Raw genomic sequence first — 26,747 nt, forward strand, 5'->3', positions numbered from 1 at the left:
CTAATAAGTATATTAAAAATTCGATTGAAAATGAAAAAAGGACTAACTACTTATCCAACAAAAATAATTTTTAAAAAATTTTAGAGAATAAAAATTGATTAGCAACTAAAATATCTTATTTGAAATTCGTTAAATATCAAATTTGAATATTTACATACAAGTTTTTTATATACTCATCATATATATGAATTATGACTATGTAATTAAAACTTGTAGAATTTAACTTTTGAAATGCATTGTTGTTATTTTTGTAAAATTTGTGGGATTGAATTTGGACTTGTTGAAAAACAATGTCATTTATGGAGAATTCAACTTTTGATAATAGAAATTTTGATGTTGAAGAGATTATGATAGTTTAACACAGTCACTAAATACAGGAAAAAATTGTCACAGGAATAAATAACTTAGTAAATAACTTAGTAACAGTTTTAAATCGAAAAACTGTCACTAAAAATATTGTGACGGTTTAAATAGTCACTAAATATGCCTAAAAATTATCGTAAGAACTACTAACTTAGTGACGGTTTAAATAGTCATTAAATATGTCTAAAAACTATCACATGATTTATTAATTTAATGACAGTTTCAAAACGTCGCGAAATACAGTATAAAAAACACCTGTTACAAATTAGTGACGGTTTTATACTTTAAAAACCGTCACAAACAATTTAGCGACACTCCTTATTAACGGTGGTCCAAAACCGTCATTATGCCAACTGGCGACGTTCAAATCTGTGACGCTTTTTTTAGCGGTCACAAAACCATTTAGTGACAGTTAAAACCGTCACCAAATATTAAATATGCTATTTTGTTATAGTGATAGTAGGTTTTAGTATTATCAAAGGTGGCAATGAAAGGACTTTAGTAATTCAAAACTTCAAATTCTAAAGCCAGCATGAGCGTATATCATTAATTAGCATAACAATCAAAATCAGATACTTCTAAAATACAGGGTATTTTTACATATTAATTGTGTCAATTATTTTTTTTTATCTATTTTACTATATTTATGATACATCATATAATTCACATCCTTTTCTCATATATATATATGGAATAAAATTTGACCATGGTGGCTGTTACATGGTGTAGGGAAACCCTTGGACATGGTGTGTGTTACGTTACATACTTACATGGTATTATTATTATAACTTTATAAGGTATTAGGTAAAGGTTCACGTCCTATGTATATAGTAAGGTTGATGAATGATGAAGCAGCTTTCCACACAAAAGAAGCATTTGATTCGCTGAAAATACTTATAAATTAAAGTCTTATTATATATAATATAAGAATTGAAAAAAAAAATAAAAATTAGAGCTTGTGGCATACATTTAAAGGAAATTAAAATTAAAGTGTCATTTGTCACAATCATAAGATAAGTTGGTACTCCAATAATGGCCACCTCCAAAAAAGAAAACAAAAAGAATTATTAGAAAGTGTCTGCATCATCTAAGATGCCATAGCCAACAGGTTTTGGACCACTCATGTATCCTCAGTTCTCTGAATATGATTTATCTATGCTCAGAAATTGGATCAAGACAAATAGAGGTGGTTGGTTGAACAAGTATTATTGGTTAATAAAAAACCGAAAAAAAAGGTTATGACAATTAAATTTTTTTTTTCAGATACGCTTTTCCATAACATGGAATGAGTAATAGTTTTCGCTCAACTGTTCATATGAGAAAAAGTAATCTAAAAATAATCCTTTAATTTGGTTACATCCTGGTATATTACACATCCATATATAGAATTAGATAGAGGGGGATAATTTTGAGATTTCATGCAAAACCACTTTGGAAACTCTTAAAACATTGAGTTTTGTTGTGAATATAGATAAAGTAATTAAACTTGGTTGTTACAAATTTTCTTTAGATAAAAAAGAAAAGAAAAGAAAAAATAGAAAGAAAGATGAAGTGAAAGAGAGAGAACTTCTAGAAGGTCAAAGAGAAGATAAGAAATTAACAGTTATTATTTTGTGCTTATCCTAAGTACTAGTGGTAATCATGCTAGGTAGCATGATTATATAGTTGGTTTTATTATACTTTGAGTGATCTACTCTAATATATATATATATATATATTTTTTTTTTCAGTTAAGTATACTGTGTACATCATCATAATTGCGGATAATATGAATTTTTTTAAAAAAAAAACAGTTAATAACCAATCACCATAAGTTTTTGGAATACGTAATTTTAGATTTTAGACGTGTAATATAAGATTTTGAATTCTTTTAATTGATTATTGGTTGATTGTTGTTATGATCATCTAGCAAAATTGTTCAACATAAACTTTTAGCCAGAAAAAAGAAAAGAAGAGAAAATTATTCAAGGAGAAAAGAATGTAAAATATAAGAAATGTATGTTTCAACTATAACACTGTACAATGAACATACACCAGTGATTTATTTTATTTGATACTTTTTCTATAGTGGAGGCACAAAAAGGGATCGACGAGGTTGGGTTGGTGTCACAATCTCAGTCAGCTCAATTCATAGTTCAACACACAAACTTGTAAGGGCTGATTTTACAAACACAATTTTATTCTTATCACATTCAAATTTAAAATGTTATATGGAAAACTAAAAGCGGCACAATATTAAACATCTTTTCTCACAAAGTGAAACTGAAATGTGATTATAAATGACTTCTGAAATTCATTAAATTGCAAAATTCATCTCTAAAAATGAGTATTGTTCTTGCCACCAAATTAAAACAATTAAAACAATAAAAACCCAGTTATGAAGAGTATATATATATTATATGGTAAAGAATAAACATCAAATAACCTATGGGACATGACTTAATTAAACAAACCAAATTTAACTTGGTACATCATGATACATTAAAACGATCTAATGATGTAGATCTAATAAAAAAATGTTAGTATATAGAATTATATAATACTACAATCTTATAATACCACTAGATTAGCATTATAGCATTGTCCTAAGTCCTAACCTATAATATATATCTATACAACAACAATATGGCCACCTCTCCTAAGAGTACTGTGGGCAATTAATGAATAGCAGTGGTGACTTTAGAGTTTTGATATTAGGATGGTGATCAAACCTTAAAATATTGAATAACTCATGCCATAAATCGTAATCATCATCACTTGGCCTTTTTTTTCCTAGCCTCTAATTCTTTAGATGCAACTTTGCTGACGTCGACAGGTTGTATCAAACTCTTTGGAGTAAAGGCCTGCCTTATCTTAAATGTAGCCCATGCAGCCCCAACTGCATGACCAGCTGCATCTAGCCCTTCATTTGCAGCCTTTGCAGCTTCTTCTCCATATCTGCATGCAATACACACATTGCCAAATTTCTCTCATCAGCATCATCATTGCAATATTAAAGAATTAACTTTGAGTAATAAATCCCTAGACTTGTTTCTAACCAGAAATATAAGGGACAATTAGTATTTTAAAATTTGAACATGTTTTGCTTAAGAATTATGCATGTATTGAGATTATTTACCTGTGTTGGACAAGTTCAGTTGTCACAGTTGATGATGTTGTTAAGACATTTTTTCCTGTTACTTCAACCGCATCACATACTTTAACTATTCACAAAAATGAATTATAAAATTAAAACTTGTTCATGACATATTTAATAATGTAACATCATCAGTATAATAACCAACTGAGTATTGCAAACAAGTTAGAAAAAAATTGTTGTGCAAATGAACTAAAGATTAGCATTGCAATATTACAGACAATAATACCAGTTTAAAGCTGTTCATGAAGTTTGCAGTTGCAAAAGAACTTTAGGAATTAATAGACCATATATCAGCTGATTTTTCATAATTGTTTATTCCATATATAATTTCTAACAATCTTATGCAATAGTTCATAGTTCATAGTTCATGCACATGCATTTACATGAAAGTGATCTATTTTGAATTGATAAAAACATGATTTGAAATTTTGAGTTCTCTAAATCTGTTGCACATTGAACTAAGTGAAGGCAAGAATTCCAAGTTTTGGAAAGAATGTATCAATTAGTTTTGGATGAACATTTATCACCCTGCTGATTTACCAAGTTATGATGCATTCAACAGAAGATTTTTTTTAAAAAAAATGCTGTTATCTTATTTTTTCTAATAACATCTTATTTCCCCCTCCTTTTAATTAGAAAACATCATACTTTTTGGCTCTGTCCAAATTAAAGAAGATACATGATTTTATCTATTTCTCTTTTGTGATTATTTGGCTAGAACCTGGAAACTCATATCAGCATTTCATTTATGCATGTAGAATCATTAGCTCCCTTAAAAGGAAAGGGAATGAGATAATTGACATACTGAATCCATCCAGTGATGCAATCACAACTTCTTCAGGTAGTAGTTTGATAAATTTCTTCCCGGCTTTTGAATTTGATGCTTTAGTGGCAAAAAATCCAGAGACTCTCACCACCCCACTGAGGACCCCATTGGCTACTTTCTCTGTCACTTTAGTCACCTTCTTAACCCTATATACAACATTAAAAAATAAAAAATGATACATCATAGATCTGAATCTTTGGTTTTGGACCTTCCATGGTATAGTAATATTAAATTTCTACATAGTAGGATTTATCTTAATATAACCCTTTGAATCTTAATTTTACATATTGCAATATTAAATCCGTCATTTAAAGCAGATTATTGTTGATGAAATTTAGAGCCATTATAATCAATTTATAAACAAGATTATTACATGAGAAATAAGAAATATTTTGTTTAGTATTGATATTATCCAGAACATCCAATTAATATTTATATATTTTTGTAAAAATTAGATGAATTTTAGAATGAATGGAGAAAAAATATCATCCTACCTTTTAATCCGCTTCATAGTTTGAGGACTAACCTCGACATCGGAACCACCAGCCATCCTCTGCTTCAGGAACTCATTTCCCCACTTCAACCGCTCCACCGTCACATCTCCACACCACAATATCCCCTTAATCAGCTGCCCCGATCCGGTGGCGATCAACCTCGCCGCCGTTCCATTGTATTCCTCCACATTCGGAGCCAATGTTGTCCAATACGCCGCACTCATCTCCTCCATCAATTCCTGCTTCTCCCCCGATTTCATATCCTCCGGCGAAACATCCGCCGCCACCGATCCGTCCAACGCTTCCCCCTTCTTCTGCGCATCCTTACTCACTTCGTGTACGGTGAAACAGCTGCATTCGTTTAAAATCTCATCGAGCTTCAAAAGCAGATCTTCTTGTCCTTTCGATGCGATCGTCAGGCCGTAACTCAGCACCTCTGTGGCTGCGCCTGAGCTCGGTTTCTGATCGTCGGATTCGATCGGGACACGGAAGGAGAAGAAGTAATGTGAATCATCCACCTTCACGGCGGCCTCGTCCTTCGCCAGCGGCCACTGTGTCTCGCCGGCGAGGTCGGCATAGACGGCAACGATGTTCTCGTCTTGCCGGAGGCGAATGATGGTGAGGTTGCCGCAGGCTAGTTCCACGCTGTACTCCTTATCGATTAGGTGGAGGATGGCGCCGGGGACTGTGATGAGGATCTCCTCGGTTGCCGGCGGCGCCGAAGGAGAGGCGTCGGAGGAGGAGGAGCTGGAGCTGTCATCGTCGGCAGCAGTGGCTTTCTCCTCCGGGGAGAGATTCTCGACGAGGTCTCCGACTTCGACGTCGACGGAAGGGTAAACCTCGACGTTAGGATTTTCTAGCGCCATTGATGAATGGTTCAGACTTCGAAGGTCGTTAACTGTGTTTGGATTTTGGGATGGAGAGAGAGGGAAAGAAAGTCTAACGGACTAACGGTTGTAACTGTCTGAAAGGACACGTGGCATAAGATAAAGGATCGGAGCCAAGGGTTTAACTAACTTGGAAGTTTCCCGCGCGAATACCGGTATAAACTCTCTTTTTGTTTTTTTATCTTATCCGATTTAATTTTTATCAGCCCCATACTTAATTATTTATATATAAAAAAAAAAAAGCAATTTTTAATAAATAGATAATGTAATACAAGGGTATATACTTTAAGTTTTATTCATTTGTCATAAACGTTATATCATCATATATAGACTTGCATAAATCAAATTTAATTAATAACATTTTTTTTATGTTAAGTTTGTGAATTCTGGAGTATTAAATTTTTTAGTTTAATTTTGATGTATTGACAGTGTAAAATATTCTGGAGTTATTTAATTATATCTGTTTTTTTTTTTTTACGATTATTCACATAATTAATATAAAATATAATTATTTTACTTACATGACATTACGTAATTAGATACGTGTTAAACTTTTTTACACTTATAATATATCAAAATTAAAGAATTTGGATCCTCTAAATTTTAGACTTTTACTTGAAAGGATAAAGTGTGATATTTCATCTTTGAATATTTTCTCTTTTATATTTTCTCTTGTCCTACTTATGAAATAAACGGTAAGAGATTATATTTTATCTTCTAAAGTGAAATTCAAAATTTAGAGAATTCAAATCCAAAATTAAATACTTGAATTCACACCATAAAACATTTTTTAAGAGTGCAACAAGGAATTATGATCCACTTTTATTAAATAGATGAATAAGCTTTTGCAAATACTAATAAAGACTGTATAAATAGGAACCATGTTTATTTATTCAAATGAAATCATCATTATTCAATTTTTATTTATTTATGTAAACCAATGTTCACTTTTGAGAATAGATCATATAATACATAGTTCTCTAAAATTTCAACAAGAATGTGCGTATTTCCATAGGACCAAGCTCAACAACAAAATTGAAAGTATTAACAGGGCGACCCCTAAGTGGTTTAGGTTCTTTTCCATTAATCTCCCCTTCAACATTCCAATTCATTTTCTTGATTTCTGATTTCTCTTGGTTAGCTGATAAACTCATCTCCTTCAACTCTTTTATCTGAACAATTAATTAAACACCAAGAACATATTATAGTAGTTGTTAACAACTTAACATAGTGAGATAACTTAATCTAAAGTATGCTCCTAGGAAGTATTTGATCATAATAAATAAACAAATAAAAGGGGGAAAAATTGCTTTGCTTAAATAGAAATGTTAAGTGACTAGTAAATGCCTTGCATTAGAGACAACACTAGTTAACTTTCTATTTTTTATCCACTAAAAATATTAATTCTCTAACATTTTCCTTAATTAAAATTTGATTATTGGTTCATGCAAGCCTCCTTACCTAAAGAAATTGAGCTTAATAAAATCATTAATTATTAACTAACAACTGAGAATATCTTGCAAAAAATGAGGGTGCGAAAAAAAAAAAGAGGGTTTGAGAACAAGTATTATGTACCTGTTTTCTGGCAAACAACTTCTTCAGTTCAACTTTGGCCAGAGTTGAATACTCAGCATCTTCACTTTGCTAATTTCATTTAAAATATAAGAGAAATATATGAGAAGTACATCACAGTTTACAAAATAATGCAGCTAGAGACAGAAAGAGAAATGCTCAAGGGTTAGCAGAATTCATTGTTTTTGGCCATCAACCCAATTTCTTTAGTCTAGTAATTCAACAACATACTTTTAATCTATATTTTTAAACATTAATGGCTAACCATTGGGCAAAAAAAATAAATTCTGCTAACCCTCTAGCATTCCTGAGAGAGAAAATATTACTTAATTTTGCTTGGTTCATCAGAAGGTAAATACAAGGAGGGGGATGATGATAGTCATAGATTTTACCTCATATAGATGTGCCAAACGGAGAAGCACACTTCCACCATCCAACTCCTACACAAATAATAATAATAAAAAGATTATTAAGTCTGAAAGATTCAAGAGAGTTATATCATTCTATGCTGAATTTGATATACCTCAAGAGTTAGCAGAGCAACATTGGGAGGCAAGCTGTAATTTGGCTCCAAGACAGTTCCTTTTGTCACATGAGATGACTTCCAATTTTTCAAGCTCTGCACAAATGATAACATGCCACAGAATATTTAACATTGTAACTACTATTATTATTTCATGAAGCAAGCATGCATAACTGACTCATACCTCATATGTGAAAGCCAACAAGAGGGGTGAGTAAATCTCCTGACCAACTGTCCGACGCCACCGGGAACCAGATCCTAGCTTGTGGATGCCAAGGTAGTAATTTCCTCTCACCTGATACATGCAAATTCAATATTGCATAAAATATGAAAGAAAAATTCATCACCCAATCTATTAATCAGGACGCGCAAGAATGAATTTAATTATAGTGTCATTGCCATACTGTTAGTCCTTTACATCCATAATCTTTTGCACAATCTATTTCATCAAGAGCTTCTCCTACTCCTCTACCATCATCTTGGAGAATACGCCTAGAGCATTAAGCATTGACCATTAGCAGTTTGTAACTGTTCATAGTAAAATAATCTTGAATTTGAAAAGAAATGGCATGTTTATATATACCTGTGAAGCATTAGTTCCATCTCTCCATCTCTAATGCTCGCTCCACCCGTGGCACGATCAACTAAGACAGAGAGTTCAGATTTCTGATCCTTAACATAAATTCCAAGATTAATCTACAGACAGGAAATAAGTAGTTTAGTTGCATTATAACAAACTTAACCATAATATCATAGAAGCTCATAAACTATGAAAAATAAATAAGTAAGAGATCCAAGGAATTTTACTGGATAGTAGTTTCCTGCCACAGGTTGAGTAACTTGAAGGGGCCAATCTTCTCTGTGATCTCGAACCTGCATAAACATTTTTGAGTCAGAAAACTCAATGTTGAACATCTTTCCCAGGAGGATTTTTTGTTACAAACAAAAGAAAATTGACATCAGATTTACCCTTTTCAGGAAATCTCTTCCATTAGAATCAGTATAAAACTCCTTGTTTGTAGCCATATTTGCTGTTATTTGTGTGATCACCTCTTTTCCAACTCCATCATCAGTTGGAATTGGACCAACCTTCATAAAACAATTTGTTTCATAACCTTAGACAATTAACAGCATAATATTCTATTTTGGCTGATGAAAAAAGTGGCTTCTCACTATTCCAAAGAAGGCAACTCACAGTGTATTCAACTTCAGCATGATCTTTGTCTTTGTAAAGCCTAATAACCTTCAAAAAATAAATGAAACAAATAAATAGGAAGCAAATGACATGCTTATGGACAAAGCAAACCCATTTAAGTATTTTGAAAATAATAGGACATACCATTATATGTTGAAAAATAAAAAAGACAATAAACACAATTGTTTTAAAGGACACTGACCTGGTAAATCCAAGAGCTAAACTCTAGATGAATCTCATCAACTAGTGGCCCGCGGATTACTTTGTAGGGAACCTATCAAATAGAAAACAAATTTAAATATAAAAGCTTCAAAGGAATTGGAAATGTAATATTGTGTGTATTGAGAAATCATGTAATCACAGTTCTTTTGTTATGTTATAACTAATGCCATGAACCAACTGATTGGAAAAGAAACCTACTGATCTTGAAACAACAGTTGGCGGGGATTCAGTAGGCCGGAATATGTATGCACCAGAAGCCTGCAGGAGAGATCACATTCACACCACTTTAGAAAACATTATAATTTAAACCTTTATTAGAATGGATGTTCTTGTTTGTGCAAAAATCACACACCTGATAATCAGGAAAGTTGCCTCCACTAGAAGCATACCAGAGATAGCTTTGTTGAACCGGTATATCAACCTGCAGAATGTTTTAGCGATCATGAAATATTCTTGACATGAATGAATGACCAAAAAAATGCCATCAAGAAGCAAACTATGCTGTGAAATCTATCGTTTATGGAATATGAGAACTGAGACTTTATGATTGTGCCAATATTTGTGCTAATAGCTGGTATCTGGTAATAGTCTTCAGTAGTTAGTTCTTTCTAGTGTATGACAAAATTTATTGGTTGCTTACATTGCACTATACTATAGTCGTGATTAATGACTCAATTAAAACTTAACAAAACATTATGAACACTTTACTGTGAGCATTCAAAGTTACTTACTCCAGTTTTGGAATTAAACATCCGTTGAAGTTGTCCAGAAGTTGAAGAAAATGACATCTTTAAATCCCCAGGTCCTATGGTAACGGTGTCGCCGCTGACGAGCTGTGAAAGGAAAGGACTTCTTTTTTTACCTATCAAGTGGAAACACCAAACAAAGCTTATTCAATACTAAAAATTAACAGAACATCAAATCTTACAAAAATTCATCTTTTTTGACAATTGCGATGAAAACCGTCATTAAGCTATTATTTGCACAACCATACAAATAGGAATCGCATTACATCTTTTCTCAAGTGTTTTAAGACAAAAAAAAAAGTCTTGCATATTTCTATATCTGTCTTCTTCTACCAAACAGTTAGAAACGGGCTTAAAACTATTGCTACTAGATTTTTTTTTGGGTTGGGGGGAATAATTTTACCATTTCCAGATGCTTTCGAAATGAAGTAGGTACTCCATCCAAGTGGAGGTACTGAAACTTGAAACAGAAGTGAATATTTTGGTGCTTCTTTTGGTTGCACCCCTAAATAGGCCTCAACATAGAAGCTTCTTAAATTTTTTGTTACATTATCTGTGTCCACATACTGTGCTTCAATGATATTTCCAGAAGAATCTTTGACAACAAGATTATCATCATTAACCTAGTACAAAATTGTTACCTTTCAGCATAGTGTTGGAATTGAATTATTCATAATGCCATAATAAGTAAATTAGGGATACTCACTGGTATTCTAACAATCTCAGTGCGATTCCATCCAAGTGGGTTATACAATACTACAACCTAGAAAAAAAAAAACATTCACTTTAAGAAAATTTAGCTAGAATAAACCGAGTTATGTTGGTTGTATTCATTTCCACCTCATACACAAGTCGGCACACACTTCTCTATTGTTAGATGGTGTGTGAGATCAACACAAGATAGTTCTCACATCTCATGTAATGGTGGATATTTGTATGTCAGATTGGTGTACAAGACAATATGAATAAATGAGTACATACAACAATTCTTAAAGAAAAAATAGTGAAAATATTACCAAACTCTTAGCCTCTGGAATATTGTCCTCTGTTTGTGGGCAGTAACTGATGTTGAGTAATTGACACTGCCAAAAGTCAAATAATAATTAAAACAAAAGAGTAGAGAAAGTGACAAACAATTCAATAATCAAGATTAAGATATTACAACATATCTACCAAGACACTATGGACACAATCTACAACATTTATTCATCGCTAGAACCTTGGACAAGAGTAATAAAGGGAAACTCGGTGCTAAATATCCTGCATTACCCGGTGTTTTAGAAAGAATCACACTCAAATATGTAATGTTGGCAGCCTAACCTGATTCAACATCGGTGGCTGATTCCATGGCAAAAACCCGTGACTTTAAGGTCACAAGGAAACAACTCACTCGTAGTTCCAAGGCTCCTCTTCCTTGGACAAGAGTAATAAACATCAATAATTTCATGAAGTTTTGAAATGTTACCTGAGCAAATTCCGTTGCAGGAGCTGAACAGTGACCATTTGATTTCTTGCCAGAAAGACAAGCCAGAGAAGAGCTAGTAACTTTTTCAGCCTACAAGAGAACATTGCTTGGTGAATATCACACTATTCTAAATTCAACTTTTTATTACTAATCATGATTAATTCTACAAGTTCGACTGATTAGACCCTTTTCTTCATTCGAAAACTCTCCTTCCTTCTTCCATTCCGTCAAGTAACCACAATCAATTCATTGAGGTTTTCAAGTCCATTTTACTAGGCAAAACTTCAATGAATCAGTTCACAAGAACTGGCTAAATTTTAAAGACAATCGAAACGAACAAGATACATTATCAAAATTCAGATTAGGAAAGTTCAAGCTCCTAACCTTAGAAGCTCCAATAGCCAGTCTTTTAGCATAGTCATTAGTTACATGTTGTTTGGCTGTGCCAGAGACAGCATCATGGTGTTGTGCAACTCCAAGAGCGTCTCCAAGGTCAAATGTATTACTTCCAGTTGCAGATTTCTTTCCAGCCAAAAACTCGAGTTGGCGTGCTGCCTATAACAAAATGTCATCAGCATATCAAACTGAATTTGTTCAGAACCATAGGAGGCAAAAAAAACAAGAAAATCCCACCAAATTTTATCATGATTGGAACATTAAATTATACCAAATAGTATCCACTTAGCGACCTAACGTATCGCTTGAGGGCAGGGTGACTCGTGTAGTATCCTGTCCAATAAGCATTTGCTCCATCAGCATACCTATTAGAACAAATCATCAAACATGTGGTGTGCATAAGTCACCAACAGATTAAAATGTTAACACAATGGAAACAATCATCAGTCAAAGAAGCATTCATCTAATAAATTCTTACGGGAAATAATCATCAATTTTCAATGGCAATGTTTCATTAGCAGCATTTTTGGCATCAGTGTAAATAGATGGAGTAGAATACAAGGCATTCACTCTCCCATCCTGAAAAAGATTAAAAACACAATAGAGAATGCATTTAAATTCCATATACAATCAAAACATGTATATAATAACCATATAAACCCCTTACCAAATTAACATAGTGAATCAATTTATCCATTTGCTTGAACCAACTTTCAGCATATTGGTATTGAAAATCATCACCCATTGTCCACATTATATGGTTTGTCCTTGTCACACTTGCCTATAATAATAGTACAAAGAATTAAAAGTAGCAAAACTTTGTATTGATGAAATTCTTGGAGGGATTAATGCTAAAAATTCTAAGGCGAGTCAAGTTAGTCATTCTGTTAATTTCTTGCTGAGGTGTCGCTAACAATTGCTTGACATGTGAGGTAAAATTTGCCACATGTCATGTCCTTAACATGTACTTAAGAGTGACACATCAGAAAGAAGTTACTAAGGTAGCGTTTGTTTTGAGGTACTGAGAGTCTGAGATAGAGACTGAGATTCAGTATTATGTTTGTTGGTTGAGAGACTGGTACTAAAATTTCTGTCTCTGTCTCTAAAATTTCAGTATTTCAGTACCTCAAAAAAGTACGAACACAGGGGACTAAAATTTTTAGAGATGGAAACTGAAACTTTAATAACATTTTATACCTAAAATATTCTCATTTCAATTAGTTAATTCCAATTTTACCCTTTGTACAAATTAAATTAGAGTTTCATTTTTGTTTCAATTTCTATCTCCCATTTTGCACCAAACAGAATACTGGAATTTATTTCAATCTCTGTCTTTTAATCTCTGTCTCTCAATCTCACTCTTTCCGTCTCTGTCTCTCCACCAAACGCTACCTAAAGGGACTAATTTGACTCGTCTTTTAGGCACTAAATTAAAGCATTTGAAGAATCATATTGATTCATGAATAATCTTCGAAGAACTAATTTAAACATTGTCTTACTTGACTAGTAGCAGCATTAACAAAATCTTCAACACGCTGTTTGATATTGGTGTCAAAAAGAAGAGGATCATCCTGCACATGCAATAAGCCATATACTTAACAAAATATGCAAAGATATAAATACATTTAATTTGTAAAATAGCATGAGCATTTTAGAACCTGTAATGGGATCAAGTTTTCATTATTGACTTCAAAATTAAAAGTGTTTGGAGCACTATAATGAACAGGAAAAGCATTAGCAAAAATCTGAGCAGAAGAACCAAATGTTTTGGAACCACGCCACACAACTTCAAGTGACTTATCAACTTTGCGCTTTGCTCTGTCTTGATAATCAATCCTTGCAAAGTGAACTGAATCAAAACCAACCTGCAATCATTCATACAAACACATCAAAACAAGAACAATTATGTTACTATGACAAATTTATTCTAGTGATTAATTATTTAATTAAAAAAATATATGAATTAATATGTATAAATATATATAAATTATATAATAATTAAGTCAGTGACTAATTTTTAGTACGTGGAATTTATGAAACAAGATTACAACAACAACAAAGCCTTGTCCCACTAAGTGGGGTCGGCTACATGAATCAAACGACGCCATTGTGCTCTGTCATGTATCATGTCTACAGAGAGACCGTTTACATGTAGATCTCGTTTGCCCACCTCATTGATGGTCTTCTTAGGTCTTCCTCTGCCTTTCGCCCCTTGTCCATCTTCCATCTCATCCACCCTCCTGACTGGATGTTCTATCGGTCTTCTTCTCACATGTCCAAACCACCTGAGACGCGATTTAACCATCTTTTCCACAATGGGTGCTACTCCAACTCTCTCCCTTATATCTTCATTCCTTATTTTATCCAATCGGCGTATGACCACTCATCCATCTCAACATCTTCATCTCTGCCACACTCAACTTATGTTCGTGCTCCCCTTTAGCCGCCTAACACTCCATACCATACCGCATAGCCGGTCTTATGAAACAATATTAGTACTAAGTTATATCGAATTTTGTTTAGAAACTAAAATCTTATGCATGCATAATAAACTCTTGATATTAGTAATTAGTTTGAATAGAACGAAAACTCTAATGTTAATCTTTTTTTTTTCCCATTAACCAGGCTTATATTTGATATGTTATTCAAAATAAATAAATATCATGAATAATCCTTATTCTTAATAGCATGAATTTTATGTTTTTTTTTTTTACTAATGAACTTTTTACTTTATCCACTAGACAAATAATGTCACGTATAAAATCAAATTTCTCTCTCTTTTTCCTTTTTTTTCTTTTATTGATATGAATATGTCATGTAAAGGAAAAGATAAACACTTTACGTTTTATTTTATGATAATTGATAAAGAACCTTTTAGTTTATCCGCTGACAAATAATGTGTGACAAGGGTGTTTATGGATCGAATCTAATTCGCGGCATTTATTCGAATTCGATCCAAAAATTATGGATATCCATTCGATCCGCAAAATTTTTGGATCAGATCGGATCTACATACTAATAAAATCAGATTGCGAATTTTATGTAGGTATTCGCATATCTACAGACTCGCAAAAATAAACAAGTAAATATTTTTTTATATTTTATTTCAACTAATAATTATTATATTTATTGTATTATTTTATTTTTATTATTTAAAAAATATGTTTAATAATATTTTAAGAGTAAACATGTTTAAAAGAGTAAAAAAATAATATTTTATTGATGTTTTTTAATAAAAATAAATTTTTTAAAATATTTATATATTTTATGAATATATTCGAGATTCGATCTGCAAATATGCGAATTAGATTGAATCAAATACAAACTAAAAAATTACGAATATTATATCCGATCCGATTCGTGTTCACCCATATATATTCCATTCATATGAATATGTCATGCAAAGGAAATTAAAGATAAACTTATCCATTTAAATTGAACTTTTCAAACTAATCAACGCCATTCTTATTTACCTTTGTTTGACCGACCGGCCACTTATTTAAATTTTAAAATAGATCTGATTGATCGTCTTAGTCTTTATAGTTTATATTTAATACCATAAAATTAAACGTCCCATTCAAGTCATAGAAAATGTGATTTAGCATGTAAAACTTAAATATTTAAAAAATAATAATAGTTTGATCAATGCATGAAAGAAATACAATAATTTAATTTATCCTCTTATTAATTTATAAAATTGATGTTGTAACTTGAAAGACACAATCAAATCCCTCATTTTTTTAATATGCCAAATGTATTATTTGAAGGGGAAAAAAAATTTATATCTACCGTACACATACATAGATGAAAAATTAAAAACTATTATTCTAGGGACCACCATGTTAGCAAGTTGGTGATTCTTTAACATAAAAAGACAAATAGTATTCAATTAACAATAAATATGGAAAATTGTAGTGGGTTTTCCACTCATAAGAGAAGATTTAGAGTTCCTTTAGTATTAAGATATAAGTTTAAATATGTTCTCGCATTTTTTAATCTAATAAAGGTTTAATTATTCTGTTGATTCCTATAATTTTGTGAAATTTTCAATTAAGTCTCTATACTTTTTTTTTTTAATTGGGTTTTTGTACTAATTTTTTTTTTTCAATTAAGTCTCTCTTAGTAGTAATTGGCTTAATTTTATAAGGACCTAACTAAAAAACAAAAATTGGTATAGAGACCTAAATAAAAGGAAAAAAAAGTGTAGGGACCCAATTAAAAAAAATTTGGTGCAAGAGCTCAATTAAAAGGAAAAAAAGTATAGGAACCTAATTGAAAATTTCGCAAAATTATAGGGACTAATAGAGTAATTAAACCTCTAATAAAATAAGAACTAATTTATATCAAATCGAAATGACATAAGACGCGATTTATAAAATTAATATTTGTTTAAGAATGAATAAGCTGACTACTTGACACTCGACCAACCCAAATTGATTATATCAGTTTAAATATTGACATGTGTTATGTTTGATTTATATTTACTAGAGATTACTAATCAATTTTTTTCTTTTTTTTTTCTGTTGATTTATCTAAACCAAATATTTTTCTATAGAACCAATAACATGGCACATGGGAGCACAAAGCACTAACCTCAGCACCTAGAAGATAAGCTTGAACAGCAGAGTGTCCAAAAGGGTCAATTTGCCAACCAGAACGAGGTGTCTTGTTGAACTCTTGTTTTATGAATCTATGTCCCAAACTTGTTTGATCTATCATGTCTATGTAATGTGGTGCTGCTTCATCATGCATGCACCATCCTCCATTCCTAATCACATCATAATAACAATATTAATCATAGGATCATATTCACTTAATTTTATAGGAGATATCTATTTTACTAGCCTTAAATTTTAGTAGGTTTTGTTTAAAAAATTAAATAAAAAGAAAAAGAAAATATTCAAAACTCATATATTCTCTAATACTAGTGATAAATTGAGTTATTAAAGATGACTAGTTTGGCATAAATTTTTCTAAAAAAGAACATTTTTAAAATGCTCTTTCAACCACTTCTTTATATGCCTTTCTCAGTCTTTTTTTTTTTTTTTTGGTTACTTTTTTTTCTCCACTATCTATCTCTAGTCTTAACATAACCCATTTTTTAATGTTCACTACTTTATTTAATTAGAATGAGTAGTGTTGATATGTAAATGGTTTGATTATTCAGTTTTTTTAGTTTTATTAAATTTTTAATTAAATTTTTATAATGATTTTTATATTATTTTTAATTTTATAATTAAGTTATTTTATGTTAAAAATATTAAAAATAACAGAATATTTCTTTCAAAATACATGCGGTTAAAGATCTAATTAGATTTTTAATTATGAATACCTTTAATTTTTGAAAAAATATTCAATTAACTTTAACCTTTTTTACACTATAAAAAATTTAATTATAAAATTAAAAATAATGTAGAGAGCCAATTGAAAGAAAAAAAATTATAGAGACTTAATTGAAAATTTGATAAAATTATAGGGATCAATAGAATAATTAAATTTATTTAAATATACAAAAGTAAATGATTAATAAATATTACACTACAATTTAAAAGTAGTAGAACGAGTGTTGACACAAACTATGATCATAAGATATTCAAAAATCATTTTTTGGATCAAAATATTTCAACTTGCAACTAAATAAACAAAAGAATTAACCAAACACTCACTCACACACACTTACACGAATTCGAGCTGGCCAGCATCCACAAGCTTTCTCACTTGTTCTTGAATTTCTGGACTCTGTTCTACCCACCATCTATGAAAGAATGCCTTAAGAAAATGATAAATAAATAAATAAGTAAATAAATAAATAATGAAATCATTGCTCATTAAATAAAGGGTATCAAATAATTATGCTGATTATAATCTTTAAACCATATGAAACAAATAATCACATAAATTCCACACCAATTTAAATTTCGGAAATGTTTGGTAACCAAAGAAAATTAGCCAAAAATAGCCATAACTTGCCTTATTTAGCATTTATTAATTGTTGCGACAATTAATAAATGCTAAATAAGGCAAGTTATGGTTGTATTTTTTGTTTTCCTAGCATTATCCTTTAAATTTATATTTAAAACTATAGTAGATACAATTAATATAAATTCATATTAGAAATTGTATATTCAATTTACCATCTCAGCAAACACAAACTTTCTATTTGGATCTCTCTGAAGAGACATAACCACAGAATCCAGCACATTCTCAACACATGCACCCTACAAAAAAAAAAAAAAAAAAAAAAATCAAACTATATTCAAAAAACCAAAGTTCAAAGTTTAACAAGTCAATAGTCATATGGTACTATATTAAAAAATATAATAAAAAGTAAAATATGCATAATCTTATGAACATGATTATTTTTATGAATTCTATTAGAACCTGAATGTTGTTTCTTGATCCAACATAGTATTGATCAATGGTCTTCAACCAACCAACATCATCATGGGAATGTGCAACCAAATGAACATTCAATTTCCCTTCATTTATAGAAGCATCAGTGTTGTACTTTATGTATTTGGAACAAACTAGTGTGCCATGGAAACAAAGAAGAAGAATAATAAGAAGAGATGAGAAGAGAGACTCTGAAGCTGAAGAAGAAGAACAACTCCTTATGTTTCTCATTTTCCAATACCCCACCATGCTTTGCAATTGCATGTGCTTTTTATTACAATCAGAAATGTGTCTTTTTGCATTTAGATATATAGATATTAAATTTTAGTTGTTGAAATTAAATAACACTATTATTGAAATATACAAGGGAAGGGTATTGTCCAAGAGAAAAGTCAAAAGTCAAAACAAAAAGGTTAAGACTTAAGTGTTATTCCATTAATATAATAATACTACAATATCACAAAATGGGGAATCTATATTTAGCAATTATTGTGGGAAATATTTGCCAATCATATTTTTAAACCCTTTTTTTCAGGTTTCTATTGATAAATTATATTCTTCTTGTTTGCAAATAATTATCCAATTTGAATTTTTTTTATATATATAATAATTTGTTAAGGTACATTAAAGAATAAAAAAGGTTACATTATGAAGAAAGTTTCAAGAAATACAATTAGATTACTTTAATATTGATGTGTTTCAACCTTATCCTATCCTTATGGATTTACTATTAGCTAAATATTTAATTATATAAACCCACAATATACAATGTGCTTGTGACTGTTTAAGAAGGATAAGGCATTATAGTGGCAATCTTTACAATAAATTATTATCAATTAATTTATATTTGACCTAACGTCCATGCTTGAAATATGGAAATTAAAACTTATAACTAATTTTTCAAAAATAATCTTTAATATTTTTTAATAAAAAACATAAAATACCAGAATGTTCAATTCATCAAATCATCAAATTTTGTTTATAAAAATATTTTTCCTTCATTAGTTAAATGCCATTAGAAAATTTATTTAAAAAAGTGATTATTTTCACTCTATCAATGTCATTCTTACATAACTATTTAACATATTTATTCGAAAATAATAAAAAGAAAAACATCTACGAAAATGAGATTGGTAATATTGACTCCAATAAAGGATCCAGTCTTAGGGTGCCGGCCTAGGAAACTATAAATATTAAATAGGTAGAGATAATCACGAGGGACATTCAACTTCAATCCCAGTTCTCAAAGTTATTTAAAAATATACTATCATTTAGCTGGATAATCTTTTAGAAAAATTTTCAAGTATACCGTCATCCCGGTGTTTCAGTTATTTTTAATCGTTGATCTTAATTATAAAAAATATATATAATATATATAATTAAGATCAACGGTTAAAAATCACTGATACACCGATATGACGGTACACTTGAAAATCTTCCTAATCTTTAAACCTATATATAATCACTTAATAAAAGGATAATACAAAAAGCAAATGAACAAATGAATGGATATGATCAAATCCGCAACAGATTAATGATTAACCTGTTATACTAAAAGATACCGTGAACAACCAAAAGAAAATAATATTAATTGCTTCACCACAAAATATAGGGATCGATTAGGATACCCTTTCTTAGCTTCTTAAATCTATTTCTTAATTTAAGATCCAACCTTTCTTATTTTCCTAACCGAAATCAAAGAATTAGTAGATCCATTCCACCCAAAACAAAAATGAGTTAGGGTTATGAACTTAGAATTTAGAATTAAATGATCGACTAAGTTCACTCCATACCACACTAGACCAAAGCGAAATAGGGTTATATACATCCTCATAATGAGAATTCACATTATGAGGGGGATAGATCCTTTCAACTTGAACTTTTGGCTATTTTGTATATAAAAGCAAAATGTAAAAACATGAAAAAGCTTTAAAGTGGAATTAAAGTAAAACTTGAAAATAGTATGGTATGTTCATTCACCACAAGACCATGTACGTTCCCCTTAAATGCCCCATTGCATATCAATACCATGGTGAAAAAAATAAGGCATGGCAAATAATAGCCTCTATAACCTGATCAATCCTTCATTCATAATCTTAAGACATACATCATTTCCAATTAGCAGAGGAAAATCAATAATTGAAATACATTCAACATGCTTCATGCCTCTACTAGAACCATAATCCAACATGCTACCATTATGTATCAAAGGAAACGAAATCGAAACCCGACGCAACCAAGAGATTCTCGAAATTACTTCTTTTCCTCCTCACTTGGTGGCTTTTTGTCATCATTCTTCTGCTGAGACTGACAAGATAGCACAATCAGAAAAATAGCAGCAGTGTTTAAATGTAACAAAATCCAGGAACATTAAACAAATTAATGAGGGTGGCAGTAAAGAAATACATATCCTGTCCAGCACATAGTCATTGACACACGACAAAATCCAATTTTCAGTTTACAAAGACAAGAATATGAATCAGGAGGAGTAAAATTTAAAGCAGACTTGCCTCAGATTGATTTTGCATGGAGGCCAGCAAATCTTTGACAGATGGATCATTTGGGTCAACCCCAGGAAGCTGCAGAAGAAACGAAATATTGGCGTGAGAACATATAACTTATCGTTCTATTTATACATCTGATTGCACATGCTGTATTTTACTGAAATTTTCAAACTTACCGAAGCAAGGATAGATGACACAAAGGATTGATCTGCCAACAATTTACTCATGTCTGACTGGCTAGATGAGTCCTTTGAACTGTCTGCTACCGATAATTGGAGAGCTCCAAGTGATAAAAATAATGAAATAGATAATCAGTATAAACAAAACATCTAAGGCAATTCTGGAAATTTATTAAGACGCAACACAATGCAAGCAGTGACAGTGAGCAGAGAGGAGACACCAAATTGTAACAATTATTAGATACATACGCAGCATATGCATAATATTAAAAAAATTGAAGAATTATTATTCACAATGTAATACATATAAGCTTTGTACATCCCCGTTTTGCAGGAGAAACTTGTCTTATCTTTGTTCAGTATTTTTTTTAAAAAAAATCATAATATAATAATAATAATAAATAAATGCCATAGTCTCTATTGTATCATGTCACATTCAAGTCAGAAAAGGAAAAAAGATTTAACATGCACAGACACTTGTCATCTTTATATCATATTCAATGTGACGTGTACATATATGTCGTAACAGAGGGGCACATGTTTGTTCTTTATAAAAGAAAGGCAAGGCGTGTTATAAACTAATAATCTATATAGACACAGCAATTCAATGCAATGAAATGATACCTGCACGACCATTAATACAAACTCCAACATAATTGATAGAATTTTCTCAAATTCAGAACCAAATAAATGATCAAGCAATATAACAAGAAAGTACTTCTCATGGATGACAAGACTGTATGCAAAGATAGACTTACAGAGCACTCACCCAATGTTTAAAACAAGAAAGATTAATAAACATTTTAACTCACCAAGTGCCAATTCGGGATCATCTGAAGCTGCTTCAGACATATCTGTATCTTTGGCCTCCTGGTTAATCGCAGGATCATCCATTGACATTGCAAGAGCCTGTTGTAGTAGTGCATTCTCGTCATCCTGCGTCAATTTGAAGGTAAGTTAAACCAAAGCAAACAATACAACTAGAAGTAAACTTTTAAAAGAAAAGTTTTTTTTTTAATCAAAACAATAGATATATAAAAAAATAAAAATAAAAATAAAATCAGCCCAGAAAAAGGGAGTATTAAAACAGCTTTTTTGGTGCTTTCTCAAACGAGGAAAAAAAAAAGAAAAAAAGAAAAAATAGCTTCTAATAAGCCAATGATGTCTGTCCATCTGAATTATTCTAAACCATCCAGAAATTGAATGGTACTTTGAAAGATCGAGAGGTGACATTGTTTCATCTTGTGAAATGGATGAATAATCCCATGGGGGAAGAAACAGAAAAATAAATCTGCCTAAAAGAACAAATAGCACCAACCATCATATCATTTGTCTTTGTCTCAGCTTCTGAAGCTGATGCACTAGCACGCTCAGTCATTGTTGCATCTTGTGAGCTGGCTTGCTGCTCACCACCCTTCTCTTGTTTAGAAGCTTCTTCTGCAGCTTTTTTTGCAGCTGCTTCCTGCCTGGCTCTCTCTTCTTCCATTGAAACTCTTAAAGCAAGAGCCAGCTCGGGGTCCAAGTTTGGATCCACACCGAACTCAAATCCAGATACACCACCAGCTGCAGCTGCTGCTGCAGCAGCTGCAAATCCACTTCCACCTTCACCATCGCCAGTAAAAATAGGTGTGCTGCCACAAAACAAGGTTACAAAATTTACTTCTCAATAGGGAAAGCAAATTTGTTATTGGACTACAGGAAAGAATTTAAAAAGAGTCGGAGCAACAATGAATCCTCTAACACACAAAAAAAATAGGATGACAGAATAAGTATGACAGATATTTCACGAGAGCCATCTAAAGCATGCCATTTCTGCTACTTGGGTTTGGCAAAGAAAATATATGAAGGACGAGCCAATGTCTATTTGGTGAGCTAGTAAATAATTGGGGAAAGGATTAAAAGAAAAAGCACAAGAGTCCAAAGCCCCAAAGTCCAATCAGAATTGGAAGAAAACAGAACAGAATTGGATAGAAGCCGAGCAGATAATAAACAAATTCCTTAACTCACATGTATATCAAAGAAGAAGTCCTGGATCAAATGGGAATCCTTATTAAAAAGTAAGAAACAGAAATCAAATAAGATGAATTGAATTCACAAACCTTATAAGCACATCAGAAAGAGCATTTGTACCAGCTGGAACATGAACAATGTGGCTGGTATCATTATTGTTCACAGCTGCAAGGAGTGCTTCCAGCTTCTCTGTCTTCCCCTCATCTTCCTCACCGAAATTGACAATGTCAAGTGCAACACTATTCTTTTTAACTTTCTTCCAATCATCTCCAATACTTTCTTCTCATGCTTGACAGGACTTTAGAAACCATGAAATGAGATAATTAGATGAGAAAATAGCTACAAACAAATGAATTAAATATTTCAGAAAGGGACAGTTTTTTGTACCTTCCAGCAAAGACAATAATCCTTTGCTGCTGCTTCTTATTTTGCCGATGCTTAAGAGCCAATTGTGCCACCTGAATGCCAGCGGCTAGGTTCATATCACCACCTATTTCTAATCCTAAATCAGGAAGAAAAATAAGAAAGAGAAATCAGCTTTTTCACAATCAGGATAATCCAAGCACAATAGTACAATAAATACATAAAAAAAGTACGATGCTAGATTTTTATAAATATTTTTCAATCTAACGTAACTGAGGTTTAAAGAAGACCAAGTTACATTGATACACACAAGGTAAGAGAAAAGGTACATAGAGGAGGAATAAAAACATATTAAGATAACAACTAACCATGCATGCAAGCTAATATCTTGCCCAGATCACTGGTAGGAGTGACCAAAACACGAACCCCCTTCCCGGCCATGGTGAGAACTCCCACTGTATTTTCTGGATTAGACTGAATTATCAACACAAAAATTATCAGCACAAGTGAACCCGATGCACTTAATCACCCAAGCATCAAATCTACAATGGAACACTAGAACAAAAAGTAAGAGCTTCCTACATCAATTTGGGAAACACCGTTCCTACATCATGTATCAATAACTCCATTAATATGCTTGTAAGAAATCTTGTTTCACCAAATTGATATTTCAGTTATGGTTTATTAACAAGGTACCCAACATTCATTATTTCACCATATTCACAAGTGAGAAAACTGAAACCTCCAGTTATCCAGCAGATTCACAAATAACACAGCTCTAAATTACAAACTTCCCAGCTAACATTGATACATAATTCTCATCTCTAAAGCGTGAAATTTGAGTATTTGATTTGCAAATAATTACCATTTCTCCTATTTCTACTGAAAAACAACTAAATTATTAAAAAAGCAATGATTTACCACGAACCTGAGTTTTGGCACCGCAAATAAGATTGACAGCGTCAGCTTGAGCTTGGAATCGAGAAGGAGAATAATCCCCGTTTCGCATCCATTCCGAATTGTCGATACAGATCATCGTCGCCTATCGAATCCAAAATAACAATTACCAATAATAATAACAACAATTAATAATAACAATGTTGAAGTAACAGCAAGAAAGAAAAACCCTAATTGCTTACAGGGGATAAAAAAGGGGGAAACGTAGGAATGGTGGTGTTGGGGATTCGCTGAGGAAGGAAGAGAATCAGGGCTTACCTCGAGCACCATAGTTGCAGGATTCAGAAGCGAAACGAAGCCAAAGATCGAATTTTTCGAGAGCAAGCGAGTTCTTTTCGGATGTATTGAAGAACTATCGAGGTTTACTTGCTTAGTAGGGGAAGAGCTATTTTCGCGAAGAACAAACTTTTATATATAAAAAAATAAATAAATATTTATTACAGGTTAATTATTTTGTTTTGCCAAATATTAAGGAAGTGCCGCTATTTTTTAGAAAAATATATGCATAAGCCGGTTTACAAATTTGAAAAAACATAAGTTGAGTTGTTATAATATTTAGAATTAATCTTAAATAAGATTATAAAAAAACAGTTTTTTGATCTAATAAAAATATTAAACTAATTTTGCCATTCTTTTTAACAGATATATTAAAATAAGGTAAAAACTCATGTGCAGTTCACTTCACGTGAAATTGATAACTGAGAATCTTAAATGATTTGATTGATTTGACTAAATTTTCATCTAACGACTATCAATTATCAACTTCACGTGAAGTCGACTGCACCTGAATTTTCACCTTAAAATAATAATTATTATTTTTAAAAATATATTGGGATAGAGTGATTGGAATCACACAGGTTTTAAATTTAAAAAAGAAAAAAAGATTAAATAAGAGTGATGATACAATTAGAATTCATTAGGTTTTTTATAAAGTATATTTTATATTTTAATATATTATATAAATAATTAATTTAGTTATTTAGTAGTTAATTTTTGTATATATTTAATAAAATTTAAATTTAAAACTATTTAATTTAACTAAAAATAATATTTATTACTCTAACTTCTTCTAACATAATTGAATTCTAAATTTTTAATCACAACTCTAACTTCACCTCACTTTCAATTCCCAACCCTTCACTAATACTTAACTATCCTTTTCTTTTCCTTCTTTTTCTCATTTGAAGTAGGTTAGGAATAGAATTGTGGTTGAAAATTTAGAGTTAGATTAAAAAAAGTAATTTAAAAATGTTAGATAGTTTTTTATTATCCGAATAGACAGTATTATCCATTAGAATCCATCTTTATAGGTACAACATCAGTTTAATTGTTTTTTAGATAAATTTTTGTCAATATTATAAACATCTATCTATCTTTCTATCTAATATAAAAGTTAATACCTTTTTTTTTTTACAATGAGTTTAAGTCAATTTTTTTTTTGTTAATGATATCATATCAGCAATTTTAATTATTTAGTAAAAGATGAGAATTATTCAATTAAAATATTTTGTACTAATTAAATACAATAAATATATATTTAAAGTGTCATAATAATAATTATTATAAAAATTCTGCTACAAATATTTAAATTCTACTACTTATATATGTTAAGATTTTTATTATTATATTATTTAATTTATTTATACATGGAGCATAAGACTCTTATTACTTTTCATTTTTAATTTCTCGTACTAATTAGAAAAATTCTTTCAAGTAATTTTAAATTTGACACATCTTAATAGGTACAATCAAATATATCGTGATTATAAAGTTAATTTATTATTTTATATTATATTTTTTGTATTTTTCATTCTCATTCATTTATTTTTCTTTAATTATTTACAAACTAAAAAACGTTGCATGAAAAGATAAAGTATGACAAATAAAAAAAATATAAAAATAAAAACAATAAATAAAAATATAATTTTGTATAATTCTAATATAAAAAATCTATGTTTTTTTTTTCTAAAAAAAATTTGAATTCTTAAAACAATAAAATAAATTTCAAGTTGCATTATATTTTTAGTTGAATAATCATATAGAATTATACACAAATTATTAAATAAATATTTTGCAAAATAATTTTAATATAAAACACTTTAAATTTAACATTAACTTACATATTATCTAATCAATCTATAAATAATATAATACTTATTATAATACAATATATAGCCTCTCTGTGTATGGAGCGAATCTCACCTTAGTTCATAAATAAAAATGATAACTTATTCTTATAGTCATACCAAACTCATTTAAAATATGTTCACCATTAATTAAAAAAAAATTATCTGTATTTGCTGATCAATCTTGTTTAGCTAAACTTATTATTTTGGAGCATAATCCTCTTCTCACCTCAATCACCCAAATAGAAGAACCTAGTAATAGTATTAACCTCATTCTTCACTTTTAGCCTAGTTGATCTAAAATTTGGAGAAAATGCTATTTGTATATTAAAATCAGTTTTATGTATAAATACATATGTGGTTTAATTTATTTTCAATGTGTATTTG

The 26,747-nt window shown here is 30.8% G+C and overlaps 2 protein-coding genes and 1 pseudogene across 3 annotated transcripts; all 3 read right to left on the reverse strand.

The window, feature by feature from the left end:
* Positions 1–2,779: 2,779 nt before the first annotated feature.
* Positions 2,780–5,747, reverse strand: LOC112719645 (protein EARLY-RESPONSIVE TO DEHYDRATION 7, chloroplastic-like). Its single transcript, XM_025770286.3, has 4 exons — positions 4,823–5,747; positions 4,308–4,474; positions 3,482–3,566; positions 2,780–3,300 (listed from the first exon to the last, which is right to left on the reverse strand). The coding sequence occupies exons 1-4, from the start codon at positions 5,686–5,688 to the stop codon at positions 3,117–3,119; spliced, it is 1,302 nt and encodes a 433-aa protein (XP_025626071.1). The 5' UTR covers positions 5,689–5,747; the 3' UTR covers positions 2,780–3,116.
* An 846-nt stretch (positions 5,748–6,593) lies between these two features.
* Positions 6,594–18,567, reverse strand: LOC112719644 (alpha-mannosidase). Of its 2 annotated transcripts, XM_025770285.3 has the most exons (28): positions 18,210–18,567; positions 17,963–18,046; positions 17,509–17,597; positions 16,422–16,596; positions 13,487–13,693; positions 13,328–13,399; positions 12,496–12,609; positions 12,307–12,407; positions 12,100–12,193; positions 11,817–11,987; positions 11,433–11,522; positions 10,984–11,049; positions 10,674–10,730; positions 10,371–10,590; positions 9,953–10,083; positions 9,574–9,642; positions 9,420–9,479; positions 9,202–9,273; positions 9,000–9,047; positions 8,774–8,893; positions 8,612–8,677; positions 8,388–8,500; positions 8,209–8,296; positions 7,989–8,099; positions 7,805–7,900; positions 7,674–7,721; positions 7,285–7,353; positions 6,594–6,881 (listed from the first exon to the last, which is right to left on the reverse strand). In XM_025770285.3, the coding sequence occupies exons 1-28, from the start codon at positions 18,483–18,485 to the stop codon at positions 6,690–6,692; spliced, it is 3,099 nt and encodes a 1,032-aa protein (XP_025626070.1). In that variant the 5' UTR covers positions 18,486–18,567; the 3' UTR covers positions 6,594–6,689. The 2 variants fall into 2 exon arrangements, with proteins under 2 accessions (XP_025626070.1, XP_072063935.1); XM_072207834.1 differs by lacking the exons at positions 16,422–16,596; positions 17,509–17,597; positions 17,963–18,046; positions 18,210–18,567 and adding an exon at positions 13,999–14,306.
* Positions 18,568–20,132: 1,565 nt separating this feature from the next.
* LOC112719647 (26S proteasome non-ATPase regulatory subunit 4 homolog) lies at positions 20,133–24,694 on the reverse strand (annotated as a pseudogene).
* Positions 24,695–26,747: the final 2,053 nt, after the last annotated feature.

Source organism: Arachis hypogaea, chromosome 11 (genome assembly GCF_003086295.3).
Source record: "Arachis hypogaea cultivar Tifrunner chromosome 11, arahy.Tifrunner.gnm2.J5K5, whole genome shotgun sequence".
Classification (NCBI taxonomy): domain Eukaryota; kingdom Viridiplantae; phylum Streptophyta; class Magnoliopsida; order Fabales; family Fabaceae; genus Arachis; species Arachis hypogaea.

Excerpts from the sequence above, each read along its gene's own strand:
- LOC112719645 (XM_025770286.3), bottom strand. The coding sequence starts at position 5,688 with ATGGCGCTAGAAAATCCTAACGTCGAGGTTTACCCTTCCGTCGACGTC. Across the intron at positions 3,567-4,307 it reads TGCATCACTGGATGGATTCA|TTAAAGTATGTGATGCGGTT; the intron begins GTATGTCAATTA and ends TTTTGTGAATAG. Across the intron at positions 3,301-3,481 it reads ACTGAACTTGTCCAACACAG|ATATGGAGAAGAAGCTGCAA; the intron begins GTAAATAATCTC and ends TATTGCATGCAG.
- LOC112719644 (XM_025770285.3), bottom strand. The coding sequence starts at position 18,485 with ATGCAATTGCAAAGCATGGTGGGGTATTGGAAAATGAGAAACATAAGG. Across the intron at positions 7,354-7,673 it reads GTTTGGCACATCTATATGAG|CAAAGTGAAGATGCTGAGTA; the intron begins GTAAAATCTATG and ends AAATGAAATTAG. Across the intron at positions 6,882-7,284 it reads AGTTGTTTGCCAGAAAACAG|ATAAAAGAGTTGAAGGAGAT; the intron begins GTACATAATACT and ends TTAATTGTTCAG.